Source organism: Anolis carolinensis, chromosome 1 (assembly GCF_035594765.1).
Source record: "Anolis carolinensis isolate JA03-04 chromosome 1, rAnoCar3.1.pri, whole genome shotgun sequence".
In the NCBI taxonomy this organism is placed as follows: domain Eukaryota; kingdom Metazoa; phylum Chordata; class Lepidosauria; order Squamata; family Dactyloidae; genus Anolis; species Anolis carolinensis.
Window position 1 is genome coordinate 171678584 of NC_085841.1, and position 25477 is coordinate 171704060.

Sequence of the window (25477 nt, forward strand, 5' to 3'; positions counted from 1 at the left end):
CTTGGCTCAATGTTGGGATATGTAATTTCATCAAGCACCAGAACTCTGTCAGAGAAGGCTAAAAACCTTAGAAAATTACATCTCCCATGATTCAATTGAGGCAGGGCACATAAAGTGGTGTTAAACTGCATTAATTCTACAGTACAGATGCACTCTTAGAGAATCGGGATACTATTCTCCCTAAAAAGTCCTTTCTCATGCATAAAAATTATGAAAAGATATCAGGACAACAGTCTAAAATGTAATAATTCAGAATAATAACTTTTTTCTTGCTTCATAAATAAAAGCAAAAATCAACCAACCTGGAACATGTAGCAAAGGCAGTTGTAAGTGGCGTTATAAGTCCTAATAGAAACCTGAAAGGGTTTCTACGTGTGATTGCAAAGTAAATAAGTGGTAAAACGATCCCTCCATGGATAACATGGCCCAGAATTGAAGCAAATATATATTTTCCAAGACTTGTCACCAGCACGACAATATCATCCATTTCCACGATCTTGCTTCCAACAAGAAACATAATGCCAAATGGAACATACCTGTACAAATATTAGCATTAAACATTAATTTGTGTTGTATTTATATCCCAACTTTTTCCTGACATAGAACTCAAGGCAATGAGAATACAATTTAACAGTTTCTGATCCTAAATTTTGAATTTAACTGTTTGATCCTTGAATCTTTGGGCAGGGTAATTTTCATACAAAGTACTTCTCTTCATTTGGGAGCCAACTTGTGTGCCCCTAATCTACAAAGGGGAGGATTATATGGTGACTGATTCATTTAGAGTGTTGGCTTAGAGTGTTGTCTGAGAGAAAAACCCACCACCTATCATAATACATGAATTATTTTAGAGTAAAAGCTTTAAGTTTAATTGTTACAAATCCATAATTACAGTTAATATGAAATCCCAGTTTCAAAGGTAATACTTTTCAAATGATTTGTTCCATGCTTCGGGGCCAATATATTTCCTTTTCTTCTCCCTTCCCCTTGTCAAATACTTCAGCCTCTGCCAGACTCAGCAAGTCATTCCAATGTCACAGCTTTTAACTGGTTTCAGTAATATGATCTTAATCAAAAAGATGAAAAGCAGATGATGAAAAAGTTTCAGAAAAAAACACAGTTTAGGGTAATTGTGGAAGACAACTTCTTAAGAAGGAGCAGGCATGGTGCGAAATCTGCAGTTGCCATTTCCATGTCACCAGTTTTGGTTTCAGTAAAGAATCAGAAATAATCTGAACCCTTGTAATGCTATCAAGGCTGTGAACTTCTGATGTCACAAAAGAGCAGATGATGGTTTAGAAGCGGATCAAAACTGGTCATGAGAGAAATAGTTCCAGAAATTATTGTGGAAAAGAACAAGTGGACAACACCTAGCTAACCAGTTAATATGGCAAACCAAACTCAGAGTGTGGGGACAAGGCATTTTAAAATGGCTTGCCAGTTGCCAAAACATACCCGTAGTTGCAGTTGTCATTACCATTAGGTCTTGCATTTCATGGAGTGCCACAACAGGTTTTACATGGCCTTGTCCTATCTAAAGGCTTCTAAAAGACTCCATCACAAAACCTCAAGGATTTTCCTTAGTCCTATATGATGGTACTTTGTGTGAAAGTCTCATTACTAACAATATTGGCACTTGGTTTCTTGTCTTGCTCCAAATCACATAATATGCCCAAATACGTGCCTCCCCAGTCTCTTTTTATTTTCCTCCCCTCACTCTTGGTTTTTGCATACACTGATATGGCACAAGAATAACCTATATGAAAAAATCTTCATGGTTGAGCCAGGAAGCCCTAGAGCCAGCTGAGAATGGCAATAATGTAAGCCAAGGCGTTAAACGTTCCCCAAATACAAAAATCCTCTTCCTGTGCTACTTGCCCTGAAATTTGTCTCCTCACTTAGAAGCCCAGAAGAGCAAGGCAATTCCCTGATGGTTTACCATTGTCCTAAGTTACCTTAACTGCATTCCTAAATACTATTATCAAGAAGTAATGTGAAGTTTGGCAAACATGTTTAGGCTACCTCTGCAATTCTAAAAGGAATGACAGCAACTACACAACTGGCATGTGCATGTATTCCCATCTACTAAACATATGCACATGGGGCTTTTAATTACTGAAAACTTCTGTTTCCAATTGTGAAAATCTAGCAATCATTAACAAGTAAATGTCAATTGCTTTCCATTTAGGTACAGAAATCAGGGATGTGGATTTATTCCACAGCACCTAAACTACAAGTGAACCAGGCAGGAGAAAAGTTAATGGGTTCAATGTTATGAACAACATTTGTGTGTCTTGAGCTCTCTGTGTTCAGATAGGATATAATCTTATTCATCAGGTTTCAGATGTAACCAAAACCACTTTGCATGCACTATGCCTTTTCCACAAAGCAGTTCTACGACAGTTTCTCCAAGGTATTTTGAGTTAATTTATAATTATTGTAGATTAACTCAAGCAGAAAAAATTAAGGCCCAATACATACACCTCTGGATTCAGAGTAAGTCGGGTATAATTAAGTCAAGGCTAAACAAAAGCTCAAGTTAGTTTATATTGCAATCTTATGAAGAAAAGAGTCTGCATTGGGAGGAACAATCATTTTCTAAGCTCTTGCTGGTTAGAGCAGAAAGTGGTGAGAGCAGTTCACCCTTAAGCTGCTTTCTGTTGCCACTCCTCTCTTTGTCATTTTCTTTTCTATTGATTCCAATGGGATTGGAAATAAGGTATGCTGGTTTCCAGAGGTATGCCTGGGCAGAGCTTTCACCAGAGTCCTGCAGAGCCAATAGAGTGGCAGGCTCTGTTGGTGTTGCTCTTCATGATGGCAGAGAGGATGGAGGGTGCTGGACAGGGCAGACCTGAAGCACTGTAGACGGATACAGGGGACTGCTCACATAAGGATATTTCCATATTCTAGTCAAAGTACATCCATTAGCACAGCTATCAGTGGGATAAGTGCAGTCTTTACAGGATTCTAGTTTATGATCCAGCAGATTTCTGACACACTACCATTGACCTTTTTGAACTCTTTGCTGCTGATAAAGGTAAGACCTACACAAATGACAGCTCTCTCTACCCAATTTTCCAGTATCCTACAGTCCCTGGCACCCCCCCCCCCCCCAGTTTGGAACACAAGTCTGTAAGCTTTTTCTGGCTACAGCATATACAGCTTTATCATTAAACTGACAATACACATTACAACAGAAATAATGTGATCTCCCCATCCACAGACATACATATTGAAGAAGTCAGGACACATTCTGGTTAGTGGGTAAGATTAACTTTGAATCAAATAAGAAATATACAACAGCTGACATGGTGCCTACATAATAGAAACTACCAATCCCCTGGGCATTTCAGTAATTCCTATCTGAGGAGTACTAAAGACATAAATGGGTCTAAATTGAGAGTGAGAGATTGTATTAACTGGCTCAGATTTCATTCCTACACACTGAAAATGTACCCAAGCACACATGCATGCCATGGTGCCAGTTTTCCTGAAAGGAATCATTCAAGCAAACAGGCTTTTGTCTGTTTTGTAAAAAAATGTGGACACAGAAAGAAGACTTTCTGCCTCATCACACTAAAGCATAAATCCACTGTAAATCTGGTTTCTGCCTCCTGCAGAATTCTGGGGTTTATAGTTTGGTGAGGCCAGGACCTGTCTGGCTGAGCTGCTTAAAGCTCCCTCCCTATGGTGGATTTAAAGTGGATCCAAGCTCTAGTGTGATGAGGTGCTTAATATACTGCTCCTGTAAAATATAATATATATTTATATAAAATATATATCTCCATCAAACTGGAGCATAGATGTTTCCCATGGAGGATATTTGAGTCACGAGTGCGACTATTATGTGAGGAAAACAAAAATACAATTCTGACACCCCCCAAAAGGGAGGACAACTATTATACACTGAAATATTGTATTAGCTTACCTACCCAGTACTATCATACTATCAAGCCTCTGACTAAAAACTTTTTCCTTCCCCATCAATCCCTTGCCTGCCTCAGGTCTAAAGACTAAAACTGGATATTGTTCCCTATGCAATTTATTACCTTTCTGTGTACAGTTTAACTTGAATGGCTCTAAATTCTGGCATCTCTCATTAACATAGTATATAGATTGGTGGGATTTTTGGATTCTGATTTTAGTTTTCTTGTAGTCTTGCTTCATACCATGTGTATTCCTGAATTCCTGGCTTTGATTTATGGACTTTGACTTCATTTTGTATTCCTGAATTTTTGCCTTGACTTTTGACCTCTGACTGTGGTTTGTATTCCTGGATAGTTGGCCTTTGACTAATGGTCCCTGATAATTGAACTCCTGGCATTTGACTTCTGGACTGTGATCTTGGCTGCTGTTTGTTGTTGTTCCTGACCTGAATTTGTACTTCTCCGCTTGTCTTCATTAATTGGACTATTGACCATGGCATCATCTTGTTAACAATTTGTGTTTTGCAGTTCTTTTACTTTGGCTGGACCTTGAAAGACTTGAGACTTTAGTTTTCTTTATAAATGAAATATGTTTTTGGCTTATCTTGTTTTTGTTTATGTAAACCTTAGCCCTGATACCAGCCAGAGTGATGGGAACCCTTACTCATGACAGAACTCCCCATCACTCTGGCTGGTATCAGAGCAAGCAATGGGGAAAAGATAGGTGCTTTGTCATGGTTGGAGACCACATGGTTGGAGACCACAACACAGAAGACAAGAGATGAAGGGGACTGTCCCCTGGCTACCCAAGCAGAGGAATGTGGGATGGTAGTTGGGACAACTGCATCTGATTCTGGTTGAGCACTAGCCCAACTGTCCTCACTGCCCCTAAGTCAGTAGAAAGTCTGATTTCTGGGGCATAATTAGGGGTTTCTCCTGACTTTGGGTAATACATGACAAGATGGCTTGTCTTACTTTATTCCAGACCAGCCCTGTGTGGTGTGTAGTACCACATGGTTGATCTAAATCTACACTGACCTAAATGATCAGTATACATGGAACCAAGGAAGTGAGCAGATGATTTTACCTTCAAGTAAAATGCCAAATATTTTGGAGTCCTCCTTAGGCTGACTAAAGAGATAGTGTTAGTAATGAGTAGGGCAGAAGTATTTCAAAGTGCATTTTTCCTCATGGTATTATTTGAAAAAACACTTACCACATAATCCAAGACACCAAGACCATGGTTGCTTCATTGAAAGAATTAAAGAAACGAATGAGTTCCTCCCCTTCGGGGCCGAGCTTTTTCAAGGCTACCCCCAAAACCAGAGCAAAAAGGACAAGCCCCAAGATATTCATCCCTTCAGTCTCAGTGCCAACTGGAAACTGAAATGAAGAAATAGTCATAAGGTCATGTGTCTTAAATGAACCTAGATCTGCAAGATGCTTTTGCTTTTTCTCTTTTAACCTTCGTGTTAATCATGAAAAGCTACAGCATGGATGAAAATATTGTAAAATTATTGGGATAAAACTAGAAATAGCAAATCCTTCTAGAGAAACAATGACTTTCAGAAGAATCTCCAGAATGAAATGGTGAGTCCTTTATTAGCCAAAATATTAAAAATAAGAAGCAGAACTTCTGTGATGCCATATATAGCTATACCAGAAACATTTTAAATGACCTACATTATTTGAAAAGAAAAGGATGAGTCGTATTAATAGCTGTCTTAATGCAAAGTAGTAGCAGATATAACTACACAAATGTAACCTGAATTGCTTTCATATAGAGGCAATGGATGAAAAATTACTTCTTTATTGTATATTTTGTTCAAGGTGGAGAAAAAAATATAACATGCAACATGTATTACTTATTTATTTATCTATCTATTTCCCAACATTTTCCAGTTTGGGCCTCAAGGTAACTTTCAACTTTTTTTAATTGGCCAGAGATTCACAAAGTACAAAAAGGTGATGACACAATAAAAATTAAAATCAGTTAAAATATAAAAACACAACAGGACAACACAATATAACAACAGAAATAACAAATAGAAAATCAAGCACATAGTAAAAGGCCTGTCCACTTAACCATTCAGTCCGTAAACACAGCATAAGGAATAGCACTGCCTTGATCAGCCTTCTGCAGACTAAATTTGGAGTAGTGTCCAGCACACTAGTACACTTTGTACATTTCCTTTCTCTCTGTGGAATAACTGAAGTTTATTTTTCTCATGTGTGAGGGCATATCAAAATGCAACATAAATCCAATGGATACATGATCCACGTATCAGATCAATATTAGTCTGTAGTTTTATTTATTTATTTATTTCGTGTCAAAAGCATTGCATAACTGTAGTTTTATGAAGTTTGCTTTTATAGAGGACAAAGATAAAAGATTGTACTCAGCAGAGATGGACAGGTTGCTTACCTGTAACCATGTTTCTTCGAGTGTACTCTGTGAATTCACACTAATGGAGAAGGCTGCGCCTGCGCAGGCTCCAACGGATACTCTTCCAAGCTAAAGTTTGAAATTTGGCGGTAACCCCGCCCCTCTTCCCGGAGGGTATAAAGGGCGCCCTCCGCGCCCGCTCTCCAGTTCCTACGCCGCAAAGGCAGCGAGAAAGGGAGAGGTTTGCATGTGGGGAAGGAAGGGCGGGATTGTGTGAATTCACAGAGTACACTCGAAGAAACATGGTTACAGGTAAGCAACCTGTCCTTTTTCTTCGTGTACTCTGTGAATGCACACTAATGGAGACTAGCAAGCTGAGGTGTAGGTAGGTGGGATAGCAAACCCGATAACCAGTCTAGTGTCCAAACAACACATTTATTGAGCACAAGGTTCAAAAACAAGCAAGTGCAACGGTCAAAGAAGCGATGCAATAGCATATAGTGCAAAAAAAAACCGATCCTTGATGTTAGGATCCAGAACATAATCACAACATTGTAAGTGAGCAATAGTCTGTAAGAAAATACAGAGGTAGGCATAAACTCATTCTGTGAAAACAGAGGGAGAAGTATTCAAACAAAAAATACATTTCAGTGCAGTGGGTAAGTATAGTACACAAGCACTACGTTAAAGAATCCCTGAGCACATCGATTACAAACGGGGTGGATGACGACGGTCAGCCTGTAAGAAGGATAAACCCGAAAACTGGTTTTGAGTAAGGCAACAACCTTAGGTAAGGCAGGAGGAAAGGACGGACCTGGCAAAGGCCGAGTCCTTGAGGTTCTTTGAGTCCATCCTGTAGTGTGAAACAAAGGTGGATGGAGTGGACCAGATAGCCGCTCGACAGATGGAGTCGAGAGGGACGCCCCTCAGGAAGGCCGTAGAGGTGGAAAGGCCCCTCGTAGATCTAGGGCGGATCGAAGAGGGGGGTTGGCGTTTGGCCAGCTGATAAGCGAGCTCGATGGTCTGAGCAATCCAGTGTGAGAGTCTTTGGGAAGAAAGTGGTTCGCCCAGTTTATGGGTAGCGTAAGCCACAAACAGTCTAGGTGACTTACGAATGTCCTTAGTCCTGTCCTTGTAGAAAAGGAGGGCTCTCCTGACATCGAGGAGATGGAGTTTCCGTTCCAGAGAAGAAGAAGGATTAGGGAAGAAAGCAGGAAGTATTATGTCCTGGTTCAGGTGAAAAGCAGAGACCACCTTAGGTAGGAAGGTGATGTCCGGGCGAAGGACAGCCCTGTCGTGATGGAAACGGAGATAGGGTTCGTCCACCCGGAGAGCAGCCAGTTCCGAAGGCCTGCGCGCAGAGGTGATAGCGATAAGGAAGGCAGTCTTCCAAGAGAGAAGGTGAAGGTCTGCAGAGGTCATAGGTTCGAAAGGAGCTGAAGCTAGTTGAGAAAGGACGAGTTCGAGGCTCCATCCGGGAGTCGGAGGTTGAACTGGAGGGTGCAAGTTGTTGTAACCTCGAAGGAAGGTCTTAATGAGGTTGTTAGAAAAGAGAGAGGGTTGTCCCTGACGTTGGAAATGCCAGGAGAGAGCAGCGAGATAGGATTTTATCGAGGCCAGAGAAAGTTGACGATCCGCAAGGGAAAGTAGGAAGTCCATGACCAGCGGGATCGGAGTAGAGGCGGGATCGACGCGTCGGTCCCGAAGGAAAGTTTGGAATTTTGCCAGCTTGTAAGCATAGGCCTTCGATGTGGCCGGTTTGTGAGCGGCGCGAAGGATCGCCTGCAGGTCTGGGTGGAGAGAATTTAAGGAAGTATCCTCCAGGCAGTCAGGTGTAGGGACGGGACGTCGGGGTGGAGGACCTGTCCCTTCTGCGAAGATAGTAGATGAGGGAGAGTTGGGAGAGTGCGGGGAGGATGCGCACACATCCGGAGTAGCGTGGGATACCACGGCTGGCGTGGCCATGCAGGGGCGATCAGGATGGCCGATGTCGGTGTTAGATAGAGTCTCTCTATTACTCTCGAGATGAGAGGGAAGGGAGGAAAAAGATAGACGGGTTCGAGAGTCCAGTCGAGGAGAAACGCGTCTCCGAGACAGCCCGGAGTCGAGTTTGGAGGTAGTCTCGCTCCGAATCGAGGAAGTTGAGCGTTCGAGGGGGAGGCAAAAAGGTCCAGAGCTGGCCAGCCCCAATCGTCGAAGACGGATTTCAGGATCTCGGGATCGAGACGCCACTCGTGGGGGGAGGTCGTTATTCTGCTTAGAGAGTCTGCTAAAGTATTTTGAGCCCCCGGAAGGTGAACTGCCGACAGGGTTATGTGTCTCGCTATGCACCATAGCCAAATGTCCATGGAGAGAGCCATGAGTTTTCTCGAGCCCGTACCCCCTTGTTTGTTGATGTAGTACATGGCTACTACGTTGTCCGTCTGGATTAGAACAGACTTGTGGGGAAGAAAGCGAGCAAACGCCCGGAGGGCTTTGAAGATTGATAACAGTTCTAGAAAGTTTATGTGGTGAGACCTTTCTTGGGTGGACCACAGGTCCCTGACGGTGAGGTACGACATGTGGGCTCCCCACGCAAAATTGGAGGCGTCGGTCGTGATGGTGACTGACGGTAGGGAGGGATGGAAGGGAAGCCCCACACAAACGTTCGCTGGGTCCTGCCACCAACGAAGGGAGAGGCGAACGTGGTTCGGTACCGTGATAAACATTGAGCTCGGATGCCGATGGGGTTTGAAAGAGTCTATAAACCATCTCTGGAGAGGTCTGAGACGTAATCTGGCGAAAGGGGTAACCATGACCGTGGAGGCCATGTGACCCAGAAGAACTTGGACCGCGTGGGCTCGGATCCTGCGGTTGCGGAGGAGGAGAGAAAGGTGCTGTTGAAGGGCTAGGAACCTGTCCTTCGGTAGGGAGGCGGTTTCCGTGATGGAGTTGAAGAGAGCTCCAATGAAGCGGATCTCTGTGGTTGGGAGGAGTTGAGACTTTGAGACATTCAACTGAAGGCCCAGCCGCTGCAGGAGAGAAAGAGTCTGTGAGACGTGGTTTTGAAGGGATGAGGGGTCGGACGCGACAATCATCCAATCGTCCAGATAAGGAAAGACCGTAATGCCCTGTTTCCTGAGGTGCGCTGCCACCACGGCGACCACCTTTGTAAAGACCCTTGGGGCCGTGACGAGGCCGAAAGGGAGAACTGTGAACTGGTAAGAGTGTCCCAGGAGCTTGAAGGAAAGGAAGCGTCTGTGGGATCGACGCACCGAGACGTGGAAATACGCGTTGCGTAAGTCTATAGAGGCGAAGTAGTCTCCGTGTCGGAGCATCGGGAGGATGGAGGCCACTGAAACCATTCGAAATTTTGAAGGCAGAATGAAGAGGTTTAGAGCCCGTAGGTCGAGGATAGGCCGAAGACCTCCGCCCCACTTGGGAACCGTAAAGTATCTTGAGAAGAAACCTCGAGTGTCCTGCTCGGAAGGAGAAGGCTGGATTGCGCCCTTCGCCAGAAGGGAGTCGACCTCGGCGCATATTTCCGGTGAAGGGTCGGTGTGGAGGATGTGACCCGTGGGTGGCAAAGTTTCGAATTCCAAGGCATAGCCGTCTCTGACAATGCGAAGAACCCAGGCATCTGAGGTGATAGACTCCCATTCGCGGTAGAAAGGAGCTAGGTGGTCGAGAAAAGAACAGAGAGGAAGGATCTGGTCGGGGCCTAGGAACGGCACGGTAGTGGCAGTAGTAGTGGAGATAGAAAGATCCCCGAGAGAGTGGGCGTCAGGCCCGTCGTTGGGGTTGTGGCATAGCTGCAGGACCTTTGCCCCGACCTTTCGGGACCTGGTGCTGGCGGCGAGGTTGTTGCTGATGACTGTGGTGACTCGAGCTCGACGAGCGTCGAAACGGCTGGTGACGAAAAGGCTGAGGGTAGCGACGGTACCGTTGCGGGAACCATCGGGTCCGCTGAGCCTGAGGTTGATCGGTCCTGCACTTTGTTGCGAGAATCTTGAAGTCGTGATTGGACTTAAGTTTGTCATCAGTGCCAGAATTGAAAAGGCCTTGGGTGTCGAAAGGAAGGTCTTCGATCACCTGTCGAGAGGAAGAAGAGAGTCCTGAGGACCGAAGCCATGCATGCCGTCTAATCGCGACCGCGTGGGCAATCATTTTTCCGGCGGTATCACCGGTATGCTTAGCCATTTGAATTTGGTGGTGTGCGAGAGAGTCCGCCTCCTGTTGGAGGGTCGAAAGGACTGACCGGTCTTCGTCAGAAAGCTTGGCGAAGAAGGGTTGGGCTTTCTCCCAGAGGATCTGTTGATAAGCGCCCATGCAGGCCCCGTAGTTTGCCATACGGCAAAGGAGGAGAGCACCGGAGTACAGCTTGCGGCCTACCGCATCGAAGTGTTTGCCCTCTCTGTCGGCAGGGGAGTTGGAGTGTCGACCCGACGATTGGGAGGCCTTTACCACCATGGAGTTTGGGTCAGGGTGATGCTTGAGCCATTCCAAGGCTTCGTCATCGGTTCGGTACCAGGCCTCTATTTTCTTAGAGGTTGGAGGTATCGAAGATGGAGTCTTTCAAGATGCCTGGATTACGTCCAGGAGGTATGGAAGAAAAGGCAGCAAGGTGGCTGGCGGGGCTTGGGCTTGAACCCTCTTGAAAATGGGGTCGGTAGCAGCCTTTGAAGTTTGTTTAATTTCCATCCCCAGAGCGTCTGCCATTCTGACCATCTGGTCGGAGAAAGCCCGAATATTATCCGTCGGGGAAGGTGGGTCGACCTCGTAGGCGTCGTGAGGCGGGGAGAGGTCGAGACCGAGAGAGACAACGGAGGCGGAGAGTATCGACTCGGGGCGTTCGATATCGGGGTCATCCTCCTCGGGCCCTTGAGGGGACCGGGGAGGAGAAACAAGCACAGAGTCCTGATGAGGTATTACCTCAGGAGCAGCGAGAGCCGGCTGTGGAGGAACGCCCTTGGACGCGGAGGCCTGGGCGGCGCGGGCTAAGCGCGTCATCTGTCTACCCCTCTCAGGTGTTTGAGCCGGGGGAAAGAGTTCTTGTCGAGCCGGAAGACGAGATGGTGCCGGCTGGGGAGCCTTAATAACCGTCCTGACCGACCGGTCGGGAGAGGCTTGAGCGTCCGCATCCGAGGACTGACCATGAGGAGAGGAAGAGGAGCGGAGGCGTTGTGCTGGTTGGATAGGAGAGGATCTCCTAGAGGAAGGCCCAGAGGAGGGGACGTCCTTCTTCGAAGACGCTGAGGAGGACGACCTCTGGATCATTCGTTTCTTTGCTGGGGGTTGTTTCGACACGACCCTCAGCGATTTTCCCAGCGTCGGGGGAATCGGGCACACAGCTGCCGAGTCAGATTGAGCCCGTCTGGATTCCTCCTGAGCCCTCTTGAAGGCAATCTTCATGGCGGAAGAAGATGGCGGCGAAGCCAGGCGGGATCGAGTGGAAATGGCCGAAGCCACCGAACTCGAAGTTGATGAAGGGCCCATCTTGCCCGACCGGGTGGATACCGTAGCGGTGGTCACCGTGCAGGGCGGTTTGGTCGGTCGCGGTCTCGAGGTTTTCGAGGTTTTAGATGATACCGACAGAGCAGGCCTGGACGCCATCGAGGCCGAGGTGGAAGTGGAAGCCTCAGGAGCAAGAGTTTTTTCGTAAAGAGCTGCACGGAGTCTCGCAGCTCTATTTCTTCTGGCCTGAGCTGTAAAGGCCAGGCAAAAACGGCAGGTACCGACGACGTGGCTTTCGCCAAGGCAGAAAAGGCACTTAGCATGGCCGTCGGAATCTGGAATCTTAGCGGCACACTGGGTGCACCGTTTAAAACGCGTGGTTGACATAAGAACGAAGAGTCCGAAGTGAGCTTTGCGGCGGAAAAAAAGGAACTGGAGAGCGGGCGCGGAGGGCGCCCTTTATACCCTCCGGGAAGAGGGGCGGGGTTACCGCCAAATTTCAAACTTTAGCTTGGAAGAGTATCCGTTGGAGCCTGCGCAGGCGCAGCCTTCTCCATTAGTGTGCATTCACAGAGTACACAAAGAAAAATCTTCAATTAAAAAAATACAAAAATTAGCCAAATTAATATTTTTCAAAAATAATTAATGCTCTTTTCACACATAATGCTTAAGCTGAACCTTTGAGTACATGTTGCAGGCTGTTGGTGACTGCTTCTATTGGACTCCACTGAATAACTCTATAAGGAAGAAGACTCCTCCCCACCCCCTGAAATTATTATAGCTGATGTCTGAATGGGCACTAGTGGAATCAGGTGCAGGAAATGTTTTGATTTGTTCCAAATAAATAAAAGTAATGAAAAAAAGTCCCCAGAAAGCTGTGCGAGCTGAAAACCGTAACACTGTAATTCTTGATGAACCCATTCCAATAAAATCATGTGAGATAAAGATGTTCTTCATGTTTCAAATACTGAATCATTAAACAAAGTGGTGTCAAGACAAAGGGTCAAAAAGCAGTAGTCTTTCTTATAATAAGTTGCAGAATAAAAGACATCTACCCCAAAGAGCTATACATGTCCCCAAAGATTAATTTATAATAGGAGTCTACAAATTTGTTAAGAATTTTCTACCTGCCCTTATTTGTGGCCAAGTGACTCACTTATTTCTTGGCACATTTCAGGAGAAGCTTATAGAACTTTTCTTGCTCTAACCATCCTTCCAGAACAAAGAGGAACTTATGAAATGGCCACTGGTGCTGTCCCCTCTTCTCCTGGAAGTTAGGGGTGGTTGAGCAAGACCAATATATCCACATACCTTGCACCAGGCTCTGAAGGAAACCTTTTTAAGGAACCAATGCTTCCCCTGAATGTCTCCAGCCAAGCTTGACATGATGAGGTGTCCACAAGTGAAAGGTTACCCTCTTCCAGTCCAGCCCTCAGACAATCTGAAAGAGTGGTCCCTTCTGAACTGCCTCATAGAAAACAAGGGAACCTTTTACTCTTATCACTTTCTGTGGTTCTAGGAAAATTGTAGAGAGGTTTTCCCCACTTCATGCTCCACCTCAAAGTAGAGCAGCTAAGGACAGTTGCCAGTAGCAACTGGGTGACTACACTTTTGGAACTTTGCAAGACAGACTGGTTTCTTACATGGTTTTTACAAAATGTCAACAAGCCATTTCTCCCACTGAATGATGACACATTCTTCTCATTTTGATTCTCTAGTCTCAAGACTGTAAAAGATGATGGAATGAGAAGGGTCTGTTTAGACTGAAGCATTACATATTTTGTGTAATGCTATCTAATCTAATAATTGTATTGGTCTGTTTTGTGCTGAATAAAACTAGTCAAACACATTTTTGTCTCCAGTCAGAAATTCAGGATTATATCCTTCCCCTTCCTATTACACCAGTGTTTCCCAACCTTTGGTCCTCCAGTTGTTTTGGACTTCAACTCCCAGAGATCTCAGCCAACTTACCAGCTGTTAGGAATTGTGGGAGCTGAAGTCCAAAACACATGGAGGCCCAAAGGTTGGGAACCACTGCTATACACTGACTAGGGTAAATCCACAGAGAAGCTCACCTTATTAAAATAAATGGGGAACAATAGCAAGCCCTAATGCGGGGGGGGGGGGGGGGAAGTGCAGCATTCCAGATGATGTTGAACGTCAACTCCCATCATTCGCTTTGCTGGCTAGAGCTCATTGCATTACAATTTAACTATCTGGCAGGTTGCACCTTGTTCATCATAGTGAAATAAGTGGCACATACAGGCTCTGAAATCAAGACATTGTGAAATACAATGTTGTGAAGATGAGTGAGTCTTGGTGGATGACTGTTCTGGAAAGAAGCATGAATTCAAGTACTGACATAAGTCCACGCCTCAGAAGAGACCAGGTAAATGATTTTATTTTTAAAAACCTTAAAATTATCCAGAGAGATCTAAATAGTGCCAGTCACAACATTAATATGCCCAAGAGAAGAAGCTTAGAGACATCTTGCTCAACTTTTAGAGATGGTCCAAAATCCTAAATTAGTTGGAATTAGAAATCAAACCAAATATTTAACTACTAGAAAGGACAACAGTTCAAAAGCAGCACTGCCAGCCAGCCAGATCTCACGCTGGGTTTCTAGGGTACACAAAGAATCCCATTACACCCCAATTCTAGGGTGAAATTTGAAGAAAGAAGAGAGTCCACATTGTTTCAGGTCCAAAAGGCACACTGAAATCTTATGAAAGAAAACAAATGGAGGGAGCGGTTTCAAAATGTATGTGGGTGTGTGCACACATGTGTATTTGTGTTTCAAAGACAAGCACAGCTCTGGACACTTTGTCCTTATGGCTTGCAGCTCAATATTTTAACAGACAGAATCAAACTGCCCCCTTTTTACACTATTTTCACTTTGTTCCACCACTTGTCTACATTCTGGCTATATAGATAAGACCTAAGGCAGTGCTTATTCACAACAGCTGGACTTTCTCTTCCTTAAACCATCACAGTTCAATACTTCATTGAGCAACAGAAACTGGAGAATTATAAAATGAGTATTATCCAAAAACATTTCTTGCAAGAAAAGCTTCAGATTACTGCAAGAGATGGCATTTGTGCTTTTTTTTCCTGCATCATGTTTTTGTCAGTCCTTCATCACTTTCCCTGACAATATTTCAGATTTTTAAAAAGCATTTTGAAGATTAATTCTAAGATAAATGACATATGCAAAAAATCAAAGTGGAAACAAAGCATTGCTTACCTTTTCAATGGTGGCATTCCCAAGATTAGCATTTATTACTGCTTTATAATCTGTAATATACTGTGAACAAAAAAGAAATATTTTGATAAAATATTCTATGTGCTATTTGAGAGATGTAAAAGTTATTTTATATAGCTTGAGGCTTTCAATGTGTAATGGGAAACTGACACACACATAGTGCAGTGGAATAGATGATATAAAGAAATCTGATTTTATTCCCAAAATACATTAGATGGAGTAAACCATGGTTTCTAAAATCTAAAGCCTAGAGATTGCCTAAATTTGTTTCTCCTGTGTGCATTCTTATCAATGACAAATCTGAGTATTCCCTGAAACTGGACTCCTCTGCTCATTTTCCAGGGAGTACATCTTACTGAACAGTGGGACTAATTTTTGAACATGTTGTGTATAGGGCCAGGCTGTAAGATTGCTCTAATAACAATTATATATGTACTGTAAAGACATAAAAAGATTTTAAATCTAAAACTTGTGAGCAACAAATAAGACTAACGAAGAACCACTGCTTACCTTCTCAATGGTAACATTTCCAATAGTTGCATTTCTAACTATTGCTTTATAGTCAGTGGCATACTGGAAATGAAAAACAAAAAGGAATAAACATTGATATGCTGTATACAGGATCAATGATATACAATTTATGAAGCTGCATCAAAAGCTTCTTATATGGAATCTTGAAAACTACAGCACATGCTAATAAGTTTACACTGTTAAAATAAGAGCTCAAGCATACATTTTCCAGAAAAAGAGATGCCTTTTCAACTTAAGGCCCTTATTTCCTGAAACCTCTATAAAGCTCTCTTACCACTAGCATCATCTTATTGAATGTAATCCAATTGCTTGTGCATGATGACTAATGATGCTCACATTCACTGTGTAAAAATACATCTACGGCAGTGGTTCCCAATCTGTTTGTGACCAGGGACCACTTTGACCAGGGACCACTCTTCAACATTAGTACCAAAAAGGTTACGAATCAGGTTTTGGTCAACTTTAGATCCAGTTTGGGTATCTGGAGTGCTGATTCAGAAAATTGCATTGGATAGAGCACGTCAGCTCTAGTTTCTGCTACAGAACATATCTAGTAGTTGCCATCTGCTCGCCCACAGAAAACTATATTTAATAATCTAGATCTGATGTGGTCTATCCAATGCAATTTTCTGAATTAGAACCCCAAATAACCCCAGCAGGCCTAAAAACAAAGACACCAAGGCACCCCTGCTTCCAGATGCCACATAGAATGGGTCCATTCTGGGGAAGGGAGGAGGAGGAGAAGCAGCAGCCAAGAGGCTTGTTGTCGCACTTTTCATGGGTGTGACAACAAGTCAGCCTCTCCCCTTCCGACCTCCCCGTTGCCTCGGCAATATAAAGATGGTTTTGTGAGACCAGTCGTTCTCATTGTAACACTGTCGTAACAGTGAGACCTCAATCATATTTCAGTTCTCAGGGATCACTAGTGGTCCACAGACCACAGGTTGGGAACCACTGATCTACGGGGAGTGGTGGTGGTGTTTTGGTCTGTGCAGGGGATAATAAAGCATCCAGCCATTTAATCTTTACTATTCTGCACAGAAAGAGAAGCTGGCAGTCAAACGTTGCCATGTACAAATGGTTGAGTTTTGGCACAAAGATTTCTCCCCAAACCCATTTTAGCTTCTTTTTAAGGCTCCCCTTTGGCACTTTGGAAGCAGGAGCCATGCATGGCCAGTCAAAGATGACAAACATTTGCAAGCTGTTCCATTATCAAAAATGGGAATGTACCAGGTGTACTCATAAGGCTCATCCACCAGTTAAAATGGTAGACTAAGTACAAGATCAAAGCCACAGCTATATAAAAATGAAGGCTGCCCTTAAAAAGCTTTGAGGGCAGTAGAACCATCTGAAGTCAGTGGACTTTGTTTCCATGTATGTACCATATTTTGCTGTTTCAGTCCTATTTAAGTGCAGTAGATATTGCTAGCAAACTAAATCGTTTGACTTGGCTCTTTTCTTTTCTTTTCTTTTTTACAAAACGGTATCACTTACTGACATTCTTGTTAAGGCACCTATGTTGAACTAATAAGGACAGCGTGAACACAGTGGAAGGAGTCTAAATGAACTCCTGGATCTTATTACATGAATGACAAAAAAAATTAAAAGAAAAGATGCCAATGAAGAACAGTATTTTTTTTTTTACCGACCAGGGTTTTCAGAACACAACATTATGCCTAGCTAGTCTGATTACAGCCTGTCCACTTTTGGGTTTGGGTTTTTTAAAAAGGTAAAGTTTTCCCCTGATGTTAAGTCCAGTCATGTCTGACTCTGGGGGTTGGTGCTCATCTCCATTTCTAAGCCGAAGAGCCGTTGTTGTCCGTAGACACCTCCAAGGTCATGTGGCCGGCATGACTGCATGGAGCGCCGTTACCTTCCTGCCGGAGCGGTACCTATTGATCTACTCACATTGGCATGTTTTCGAACTGCTAGGTTGGCAGGAGCTGGAGCTAATATTGGTCGCTCCTGCCGCTCCCGGAGTTTGAACCTGGGACCTTTCGGTCTCCAGCTCAGTGCTTTAACGCACTTCGCCACCGGGGCTCCTCTACAGTCCAGGAAATTTGGCAGGACCCTCACATGAATGCCAGTCACTGACTAGATTGTGTGAGACAGTGAATGACCACAGAAGAGTTGCATAAGGATTATGAATTTTGTGAAAAGGCAGAAGAGTCAATTGTAGATTCTGTGCTTGGGGGAGGGGGTAATAAATGACACTTGTGTCAATGGAAAAGATAAATAATCAAACAATATTTGGTAGCAGTATGGGCTTCAACACAAAGAATAGAAAGCATACCGACTGAGTGGAAAACATATGAACTGGATGTCTTCAGAAAAATCACTCAGAGCTCACTTATACCTTTACCTTCCAGTTGAAGAAATTTTAGTTTTCAAGAGCAATTTCTGTGATTCATTCAAATTCAACATATTACTTTTTTGGAGTGCCCACACTGGATGCAAGATATTGGGAGTCCCAAAAGTTACTTTCCAAATTCAAGTTATATTGCCCACTTTTTTCTTACAATTACTGCATTAGTCACCAGGACATAATCTTGAAGGGCATTTATTCCCTAAAGCCTTTGGTATAGGAATATTTGGGAGAAATATGAAGTACCCCCAAAAGGGGCATATAAAAGAATATCTCAGTTCAAAGAAAAAGAAAAGATACATTGGAAACATTCTGATTTCTGCAGTGGCATGTCATACATAAACGTATATTGAGTAATGTAAGACTACTAAATTATTGGGAAAGGGCTTCTTTTTGTTCACAGATCCAATCCAGCAAATCTTGCACTTGTACTTTCCCCCCACATATCCAAGACTCTGCTTACTCAAATATGCCTTCCCCACTCAACATCCAAGAACATTTGCTTAAATAATAATCTTGTAAACTTGAATCTATACATTTCTGTAACCCACTCACCCATCCAGCAATGAATAAGTTAGATACTATGCATTAGATCAGAAGATGCAATTTGCACCCCTCCAGTTCTTACTTGACTGCCTCTCCCCTCATCACTGGACCAGGGAACTAGGGCTGATGGGAGTTGCAGTCCACCAAGAGCTTGAAGACTACAAGTTGCCCATCAGACTTACACAATGGACTATTTTACTATGGCATATAGAAAGTACATGATCAGTTCCCTTGATTATACATATGAATGTGTTTCTAAAATTACAGCAAAGATAACATCTCTTAGAACAAACAATGATCTTTTTGTGAATTCCAGACATTTTGGTCCAAACAAAGATATAAAAATAAAATAGGCATTACCGATCGAAAGGCTGCAGCAATGAGATTTGATGGAAACAAGTTTCTGCAAAAATCAAACACAAACAAACCAAAGATTATGAATTGACTACAACCTAAAACATAATTGTTTTCACATTAGAACACTATTATGCCTAAAGTAGGATTAAAGCATTAATTCTGCATTAACAGGGCAAGATGCCATATGCAATAATTCTTTATCCAGTTTATTAAGCCTGAGTGGACCTGAATTCCACCAGAGAACATGCTATTGCAAAACATACACATTCATTATAGCTGAATCAAGTTATTTTTCTCAACTGCTATATCCTGTTTTTTAGGAACTGTAAATCTATTTTTTAATGAGTTCACCTCCCTAAGCATGGCATTTTTGCACCTCTGGAGCTTTCTCACAATGTAAATCCTAACTGATCCTCTGACTGCTACATTTTGTAATATAACACTGCGGTTTGCCTTCAAGCCGTTTCTGATTTCTGGATAACCTGAGGCAAACCTATCACTAGGTTTTTCTGGCAAGATTTGTTCAGGGAGGTTTTGCCATTACCTTCTTCTGCAGCTGGGAGAGTGAGACACATTGCCCAAGGTCACCCAGAGGGTTTCAATGGCTTAGTAAGTACTTGAACTCTGGTCTCCAGAGTCATAAGACTATGTTACAAAATTTGAAAATGTTTCTGTTCCTGGTTTAAAAGTATTATTTCCTCTTTAATTGTGTAGTACTTACTTTAAAAGTAGTGGTTATACTCCAGAAACCTAGTTTTTGTGGCTGCCACAAGCTATATTGAATTGGTTGAGACTCTGTGAGATAATTGGTTGAAAAACTAGAGCAAAATGTGCTTCAGGCTGTCCCACAAAAACAAGTTTAATAAACTTTCCCCATGTTTCTATGATAGAACCAATTAGCAAATGATATTAATACCGCAGGAACAAACATTGTGTTACGTAGTGTAATCCAATGCTCAAATCACTACATCACACTGACTCTTCATAACAAAACATAGGCCATCCTAAGTATAAATATGACAAATCCTGAGTACCAAAATAGAAGATTTTTGCCTGCAGAAAGCGAAAAACCTGAAACATAACTGAAATAACAACTTGGAAAAGTTGCCTTAACACAAATGTATACATTATTTCCATTCTACATAATACTAAAGAATCAGGAAAGGGTGGAGGAGATATTTGTCTTTCACAAGACCCCTGCTTATTTTATAGTTACTCCAGAAACGGAACAATGTTATACCAGTAGCAAATGACCATTAGGCAGTATACAATTACATATACTTTTTATGTTCTAGAACCCTCTAAAAAAAGACATCCAACTGATACACATTTTTGCAGTGAAGAATTTGTGTGCTTGCATCAGATAATGTAAAAATGGCATGGAGTTTCACTATACTTAATTCATAGAGAATCACAATGTATTATAGCTCATCATATTGGAACAAGGAAAAAGAAAAATGGAATCCAGCTAAGAGATTTGAATAGTCACTAGTCCTCTTAAATGTGCCTCTGTATTGGTTTGCATTGAGATGAAGGGTGCAATGCACAATGTTAAAGAGGAAAGAATAAAAAGGTTGTTTATCAGTCCTTCTCTCTACCCCAGAACAGAATGTCAACAGTATAACCAACAGTATAAACTACAGACACATCCTTTGCACAATTCGGTTCAGCACACAAGAACAAGCGAAATAAGGTGCATCACAGAAAAGACACCTGTAGAGCAGACAGCTCAAGTCTGTTACCAAACCCATGAGAAAAATAAAATAAAATCTGAAATTACAGCCTTTAAACAGTGGTGAGAATATAAACTTACTGGGCCTCTTGTATTCTAGAGAAACTGAGCCAGAAAGATTGGTATGACAAAAGGATGAGCCACTATCCTCAGAACTGATAAAGTGTTGGGTCATCAGTTCTCTGCTTAATTCACACTGGGTGAACTTTCCCACAGACAGTGAACTATGCTAAAGTACACAAGGGGATTGTTTCTATTCGGTATGTTCCAACTGTTCTCTCTTGCTGTTTCACCTTAATTGCACTAGAAAAGGAAATAATTCAAATTGATATTAAGAATTGCTGTATACATACATACATGAATATAAGCTGTACAGACACTGTAATTCACAAGTATGGTGAACTGATACGGTATCTTCATTTGTTAATTCAGCAAAGTGCTCTCCAAGACTGACCGTACTTTTATTTGAGACATTTATCAGTCATTTTTCTCTACAAATACCCCAACCAATACACATATATGTGAAATTAATTTCAAGTCTATGCCTATATACTATTGTTATACTCTAGCTCAATAGACGGCAAGTATCACAAGTTGCCACAAATCGCCTTGTCATACAATGGAAGATGAGATGAGTGAAACATTAAGGATGGACAACTGGAAGCACAGAATCTGTCTCCTCCCACACCAAGATCACGCAAACTCCTAAATGTCACCTACTCATTCTGTGCCTCAGCTACTTCCAAGGGAGCAGGCAGGCAAATACCCCTTCTGCCTTGTATGAACAATACATAGAAAAACATCACATTTAGTATCTGGCACTTTGTTATATCAAAGTGCATAGGGACACTACGAAGGATTCTGTCTAAACCCATTGCTGTTCACATCAGAAGGTGAAAGTCCATGACTTTTTTTTTCGTGTCAGGAGCAACCGGAGTTGCTTCTGGACTGAGAGAATTGGCCATCTGCAAGGACGTTGCCCAGGGGACACCTGGATGTTTTGATGTTTTACCATCCTTGTGGGAGGCTTCTCTCATGTCCCCGCATGGAGCTGGAGCTGATAGAGGGAGCTCATCCGCGCTCTCTCCGGGTGGGATTCGAACCTGGCAGCCTTCAGGTCAGCAACCCAACCTTCAAGTCACAAGGCTTTTATCCCCTAGGCCACTGAAGGCTCCTAGTCCATGACTTGATTTATAGGTAATGAATTAGGGCTCTTTACCATCTAAGCCTTGTTCATTTCAAGGCATGACTCCTATTAAAAGTTATTTGCTAACCAGTGAGTGCAGCTCACAGCCACTTTGCTTCAAGACTATTGTTGACTGTCATTTTTTGAAGGGTGCTTCAGCTGTATCTTCTTGCATGACATGGGGTTGTAATAATCAGGCATGGGCAACCTTCAACCCTCCAAGTGTTTTGTTCTTCAACTCCCACAATTCTTAACAGCTGATAAACTGGCTGGGATTTCTGGGAGTTGAAGTCCAAAACAGCTAGAGGGCTGAAGTTTGTCAATTCCTGGATTAGATGCATCTCCATTGAGCTGAAAAGATTAGTACACTGCATACAACTTTAATTTACTTCCAGTGAGGATGACTGATTTCACATAATAGTGAGAACACCATCAGAAAAAGGCCAGTCTCACAGACTGACATTAAAAGCAAACTCATCCACAACCATACACCCTTCTCTTCCTTTCTCTGGTACTTTTGTTTTAAGTTTTTAAAGACCTGGGCTAAGCTGGTGGCTCAAATCTGTGTTTGCTCATATTATGGAAGAAAAAGACCAAAGACCTATGATAATTTTCAGCATCGTAGCCACAGAGCCCCATGCTGTCCATCAGATGATACGAGCTCAATTCCGGCAGGGCTCTGTGGTTCAACTGGGGCGCAAGCATGCTATGATGCTTGGCCTCCCATGCTCCATTAGGGATTACATGAGGGGAAAACGCTTGGTGACATTTCTCCACATGTGATAGGGAAGTGTCACTGCCAGTAATGGAGACTGCTAGGACTACCCCACTGTGATGAGGTCCTTGGTCTCTGCTAAGGCTGAGCACTCTGCACAAATACTGCCTGAAACACTAAGCAGATTACTGATCATTGCTTCTGGGCATTCTCCAATACAGACATTGAAAGGGGTATTTTTTTCTACTAACACAGCTCTCAAAATCTCATATTTAGCCTGGTCACTACTCACCCTGGAGGTGGGGGAGGGGTCTGGGGAATTATATGAGACTCCAGCAGTGTCATCATTTCAGATACCCTGCTTACTACCTGTTGGCTCCTCTCAGCCTAAGTCTCTATGTATGCACAACAGCACAGAATAACAGCTGGCTGCAGGCTCAGAGAAAAGTAAGCAGCTCCATTAAGCTCGACAGTACTGGTGAGAGCAGCTATCTTGATTCAGCGTGTCTGAGTGTGCTGCCAACTTATTTACCACAGGGAAGGAAGGAATGATCTGCTATGCCCGTGTAGTCCTATGGCTCAGATGTATCAGAAAGTTTTGGCTCAGTACAGCTTACTCATGTAAAGAAACAAGGGAAGTAGAAGTGAAGCGGCTGGATTATGTGACATAGCTGATGCTTATTAAACCAGAATTAGTCCACTCAAATGTGGTCTATCCTGGAGAAAGGATTACCTTGTGGTTTTCAGTTCAAAACCACTTACTTAATCCCTAGAGTGGCTCATGCAGCACCACTAATGGTAACAAATTATCTTTATAAGACCAACAAAATTCAATGCACTTAAAAATCTCAGGCAAAAGCGCATCTGCAATAATGTATTTAAAATCCAATTGTGTTGCTTGCCTTCTTCTACCTGACAGCATGACAGCTAGCTCATCTTTTCAAACCAGTTAATTCTCAAAGAAGTCAGAGAAAAAAGTTAAAATGATTGAGGGATTTCCTGAGACTAAAGGACCCACTTGCAAGGCCAATCCAAATGTAAAGATCCTTTCTTACTGTTTCTGTTGTTATCTGGCTGTTCATCAGTGCATAATTTTTGGAAACATACACAAAAAACCTAGATTTGGGATTTTTAAAAAATGCTTGTCTGAGATCTGCTCTGATAAGACAACCACCACCTAAAAGACTCTCCTCATTTCACATGACAAAATTATGAGGGATTGGATCTTTGAAGAGGATTTTTAGATCCGGACAGGAATATACAGAAGAAAATCTTTCAGGTAAGGTAGTGGTCCCAAGTAATTAACTCCTTGAATTGCAGAGAAGCCTATATAGGACTGGCAGTCAAATATTGCCAAGATTGCACCTGAGAGCAGCAGCTTACTGGCAGGGACTCTCAGCAGTCCTTCTGGTACACATAATCCATGTGTCAACATCTCATTACTTGTTCCTTGCTTCTTGTAACTACACTCCATCCCTCCAACACATGCTGCTTCGAGTCATCACCAAGAAGGCTGTCTACTACAAGATTCCTGTCCTGGTCTTGCCTCTTTCAAGCCAACTGCATAGGAATCTTCTCCTCACTTGAGAAGGTCTGTCATAATATCTCTAGGACTTCAGACTGGGTTGTCTCTGGCCCCATTTGGAAATGTTGGGAAATGAATCATGGGATACTATTTGCATGTGTTTTACAACTAAGCTATAACCCTTTCCAGTACTGGGACAAAAAATTAATTTCCAGCCATTGATTATGGTTTTTCTGGAAGATATGTGATCATATTGAGCGGTGTCTTTTTTCTGGTGGCATCTGGATTGAAGCCACAGCATTACATGAGAATATGTTTTACCTTTTCTACTGTTCCTTTTGACTTCATTTTCTTTCCTTGCCCTTCTGTAAACCACGGAGGAGCAGAAAGGCCAAATGCAGAGTGTCCAGCTGTCCTTTCTCATGCTCTGCAGTTAACAGCAACTCCAAGGGGACCCATAAAGTGGGGAAATTCACTATCACGGTTCCATTTGGATCATATCCCTTATGAATATATGGATCATACTGTACATTAAATAGAAGTGCCCTTGATATTTATACATTACTTCTTTGGCACTAAAATACTATACCATTAACAGCCCTAGTCTATTAAATTTCTGAGCAAGCTGAGCAAAGTGTAGCCTGCCAAATTTATAGAACTACATCTCCCACAATCCTCTACCACTTGCTATTTTGGCTAGGGATTATGGGGGCTGCAGTGCAACACTACTGGGAAAGCCAGTCACCCAGCCCTGCTGTAAAATCTAACTATCCAAAGCTCTCTATGGGATAAGGCCTGAAAAATATGTGATGTTCCAAGGCCTTGACCCTGGTGTGAAATAATTGACTGCAAATACCACACTGTTCTTCCAACAACTGTCAATAAAAGGCCCTAAAAATGTACACAAATCTTGCCTTAAAGATGTCTGGGAACATCAGCAATGCAGAAACCTGTAAGAATGTATAGGCTTGTATGTTTTTAAGCTACACTTGGTTTTTTCTTCTTCCACCAGGCCATTTATGAAGCTATCTGGGGCTGAGGGGAGATTAAAGTGCTCAATGTATGCAAATGTCCCTATTTAAATTTGAGGAGCTAAGATGAAAAATAATGTTCTGTTCCCTTCCACAACCAGTTACAACTTAAGGGGTCATGTGAAGCAAAAGAGCTTTTACAAATAAATTAAAATTAAGCTGTCACTGAGGATCCAGAACCTTTTCTCATGGCAGCACTTCTGTGGAGGAGTTACCGCATCGTCCGAAAATTCAAAGTACAATGTTTTGTTCCTGGGAAAATATAATGCTTTCCCAAATGAGGTATTAACTGGTCTTGGGATTGTATTGTAGAATGTTACATAATTCTTGGCCCAACCACTGAGCAGTGCAGCAACATTCATATCTGATGATCAAATAATTTGGTACTCTCAACCCATCTTCTTTTTTCTATGTTTTAAGTGTCCCAGTGACCTCTGCATGGGAGCAGGACATCTGTGTTTATATAGTTAAATTATGAAGCT

The 25477-nt window shown here is 42.7% G+C and overlaps 1 protein-coding gene across 1 annotated transcript in view; it reads right to left on the reverse strand.

Moving 5' to 3' along the window:
* The window catches only part of slc1a4 (solute carrier family 1 member 4), a 46281-nt gene that overhangs the window by 15848 nt on the left and 4956 nt on the right, over nt 1–25477 (reverse strand). The window contains exons 2-6 of the mRNA XM_003215235.3: nt 18810–18852; nt 15518–15580; nt 14990–15049; nt 5143–5309; nt 303–536 (exon numbers count right to left, since the gene is read on the reverse strand). Coding sequence (XP_003215283.2) covers nt 303–536; nt 5143–5309; nt 14990–15049; nt 15518–15580; nt 18810–18852 — 567 coding nt within the window. The remainder of the gene's footprint in view (nt 1–302; nt 537–5142; nt 5310–14989; nt 15050–15517; nt 15581–18809; nt 18853–25477) is intronic.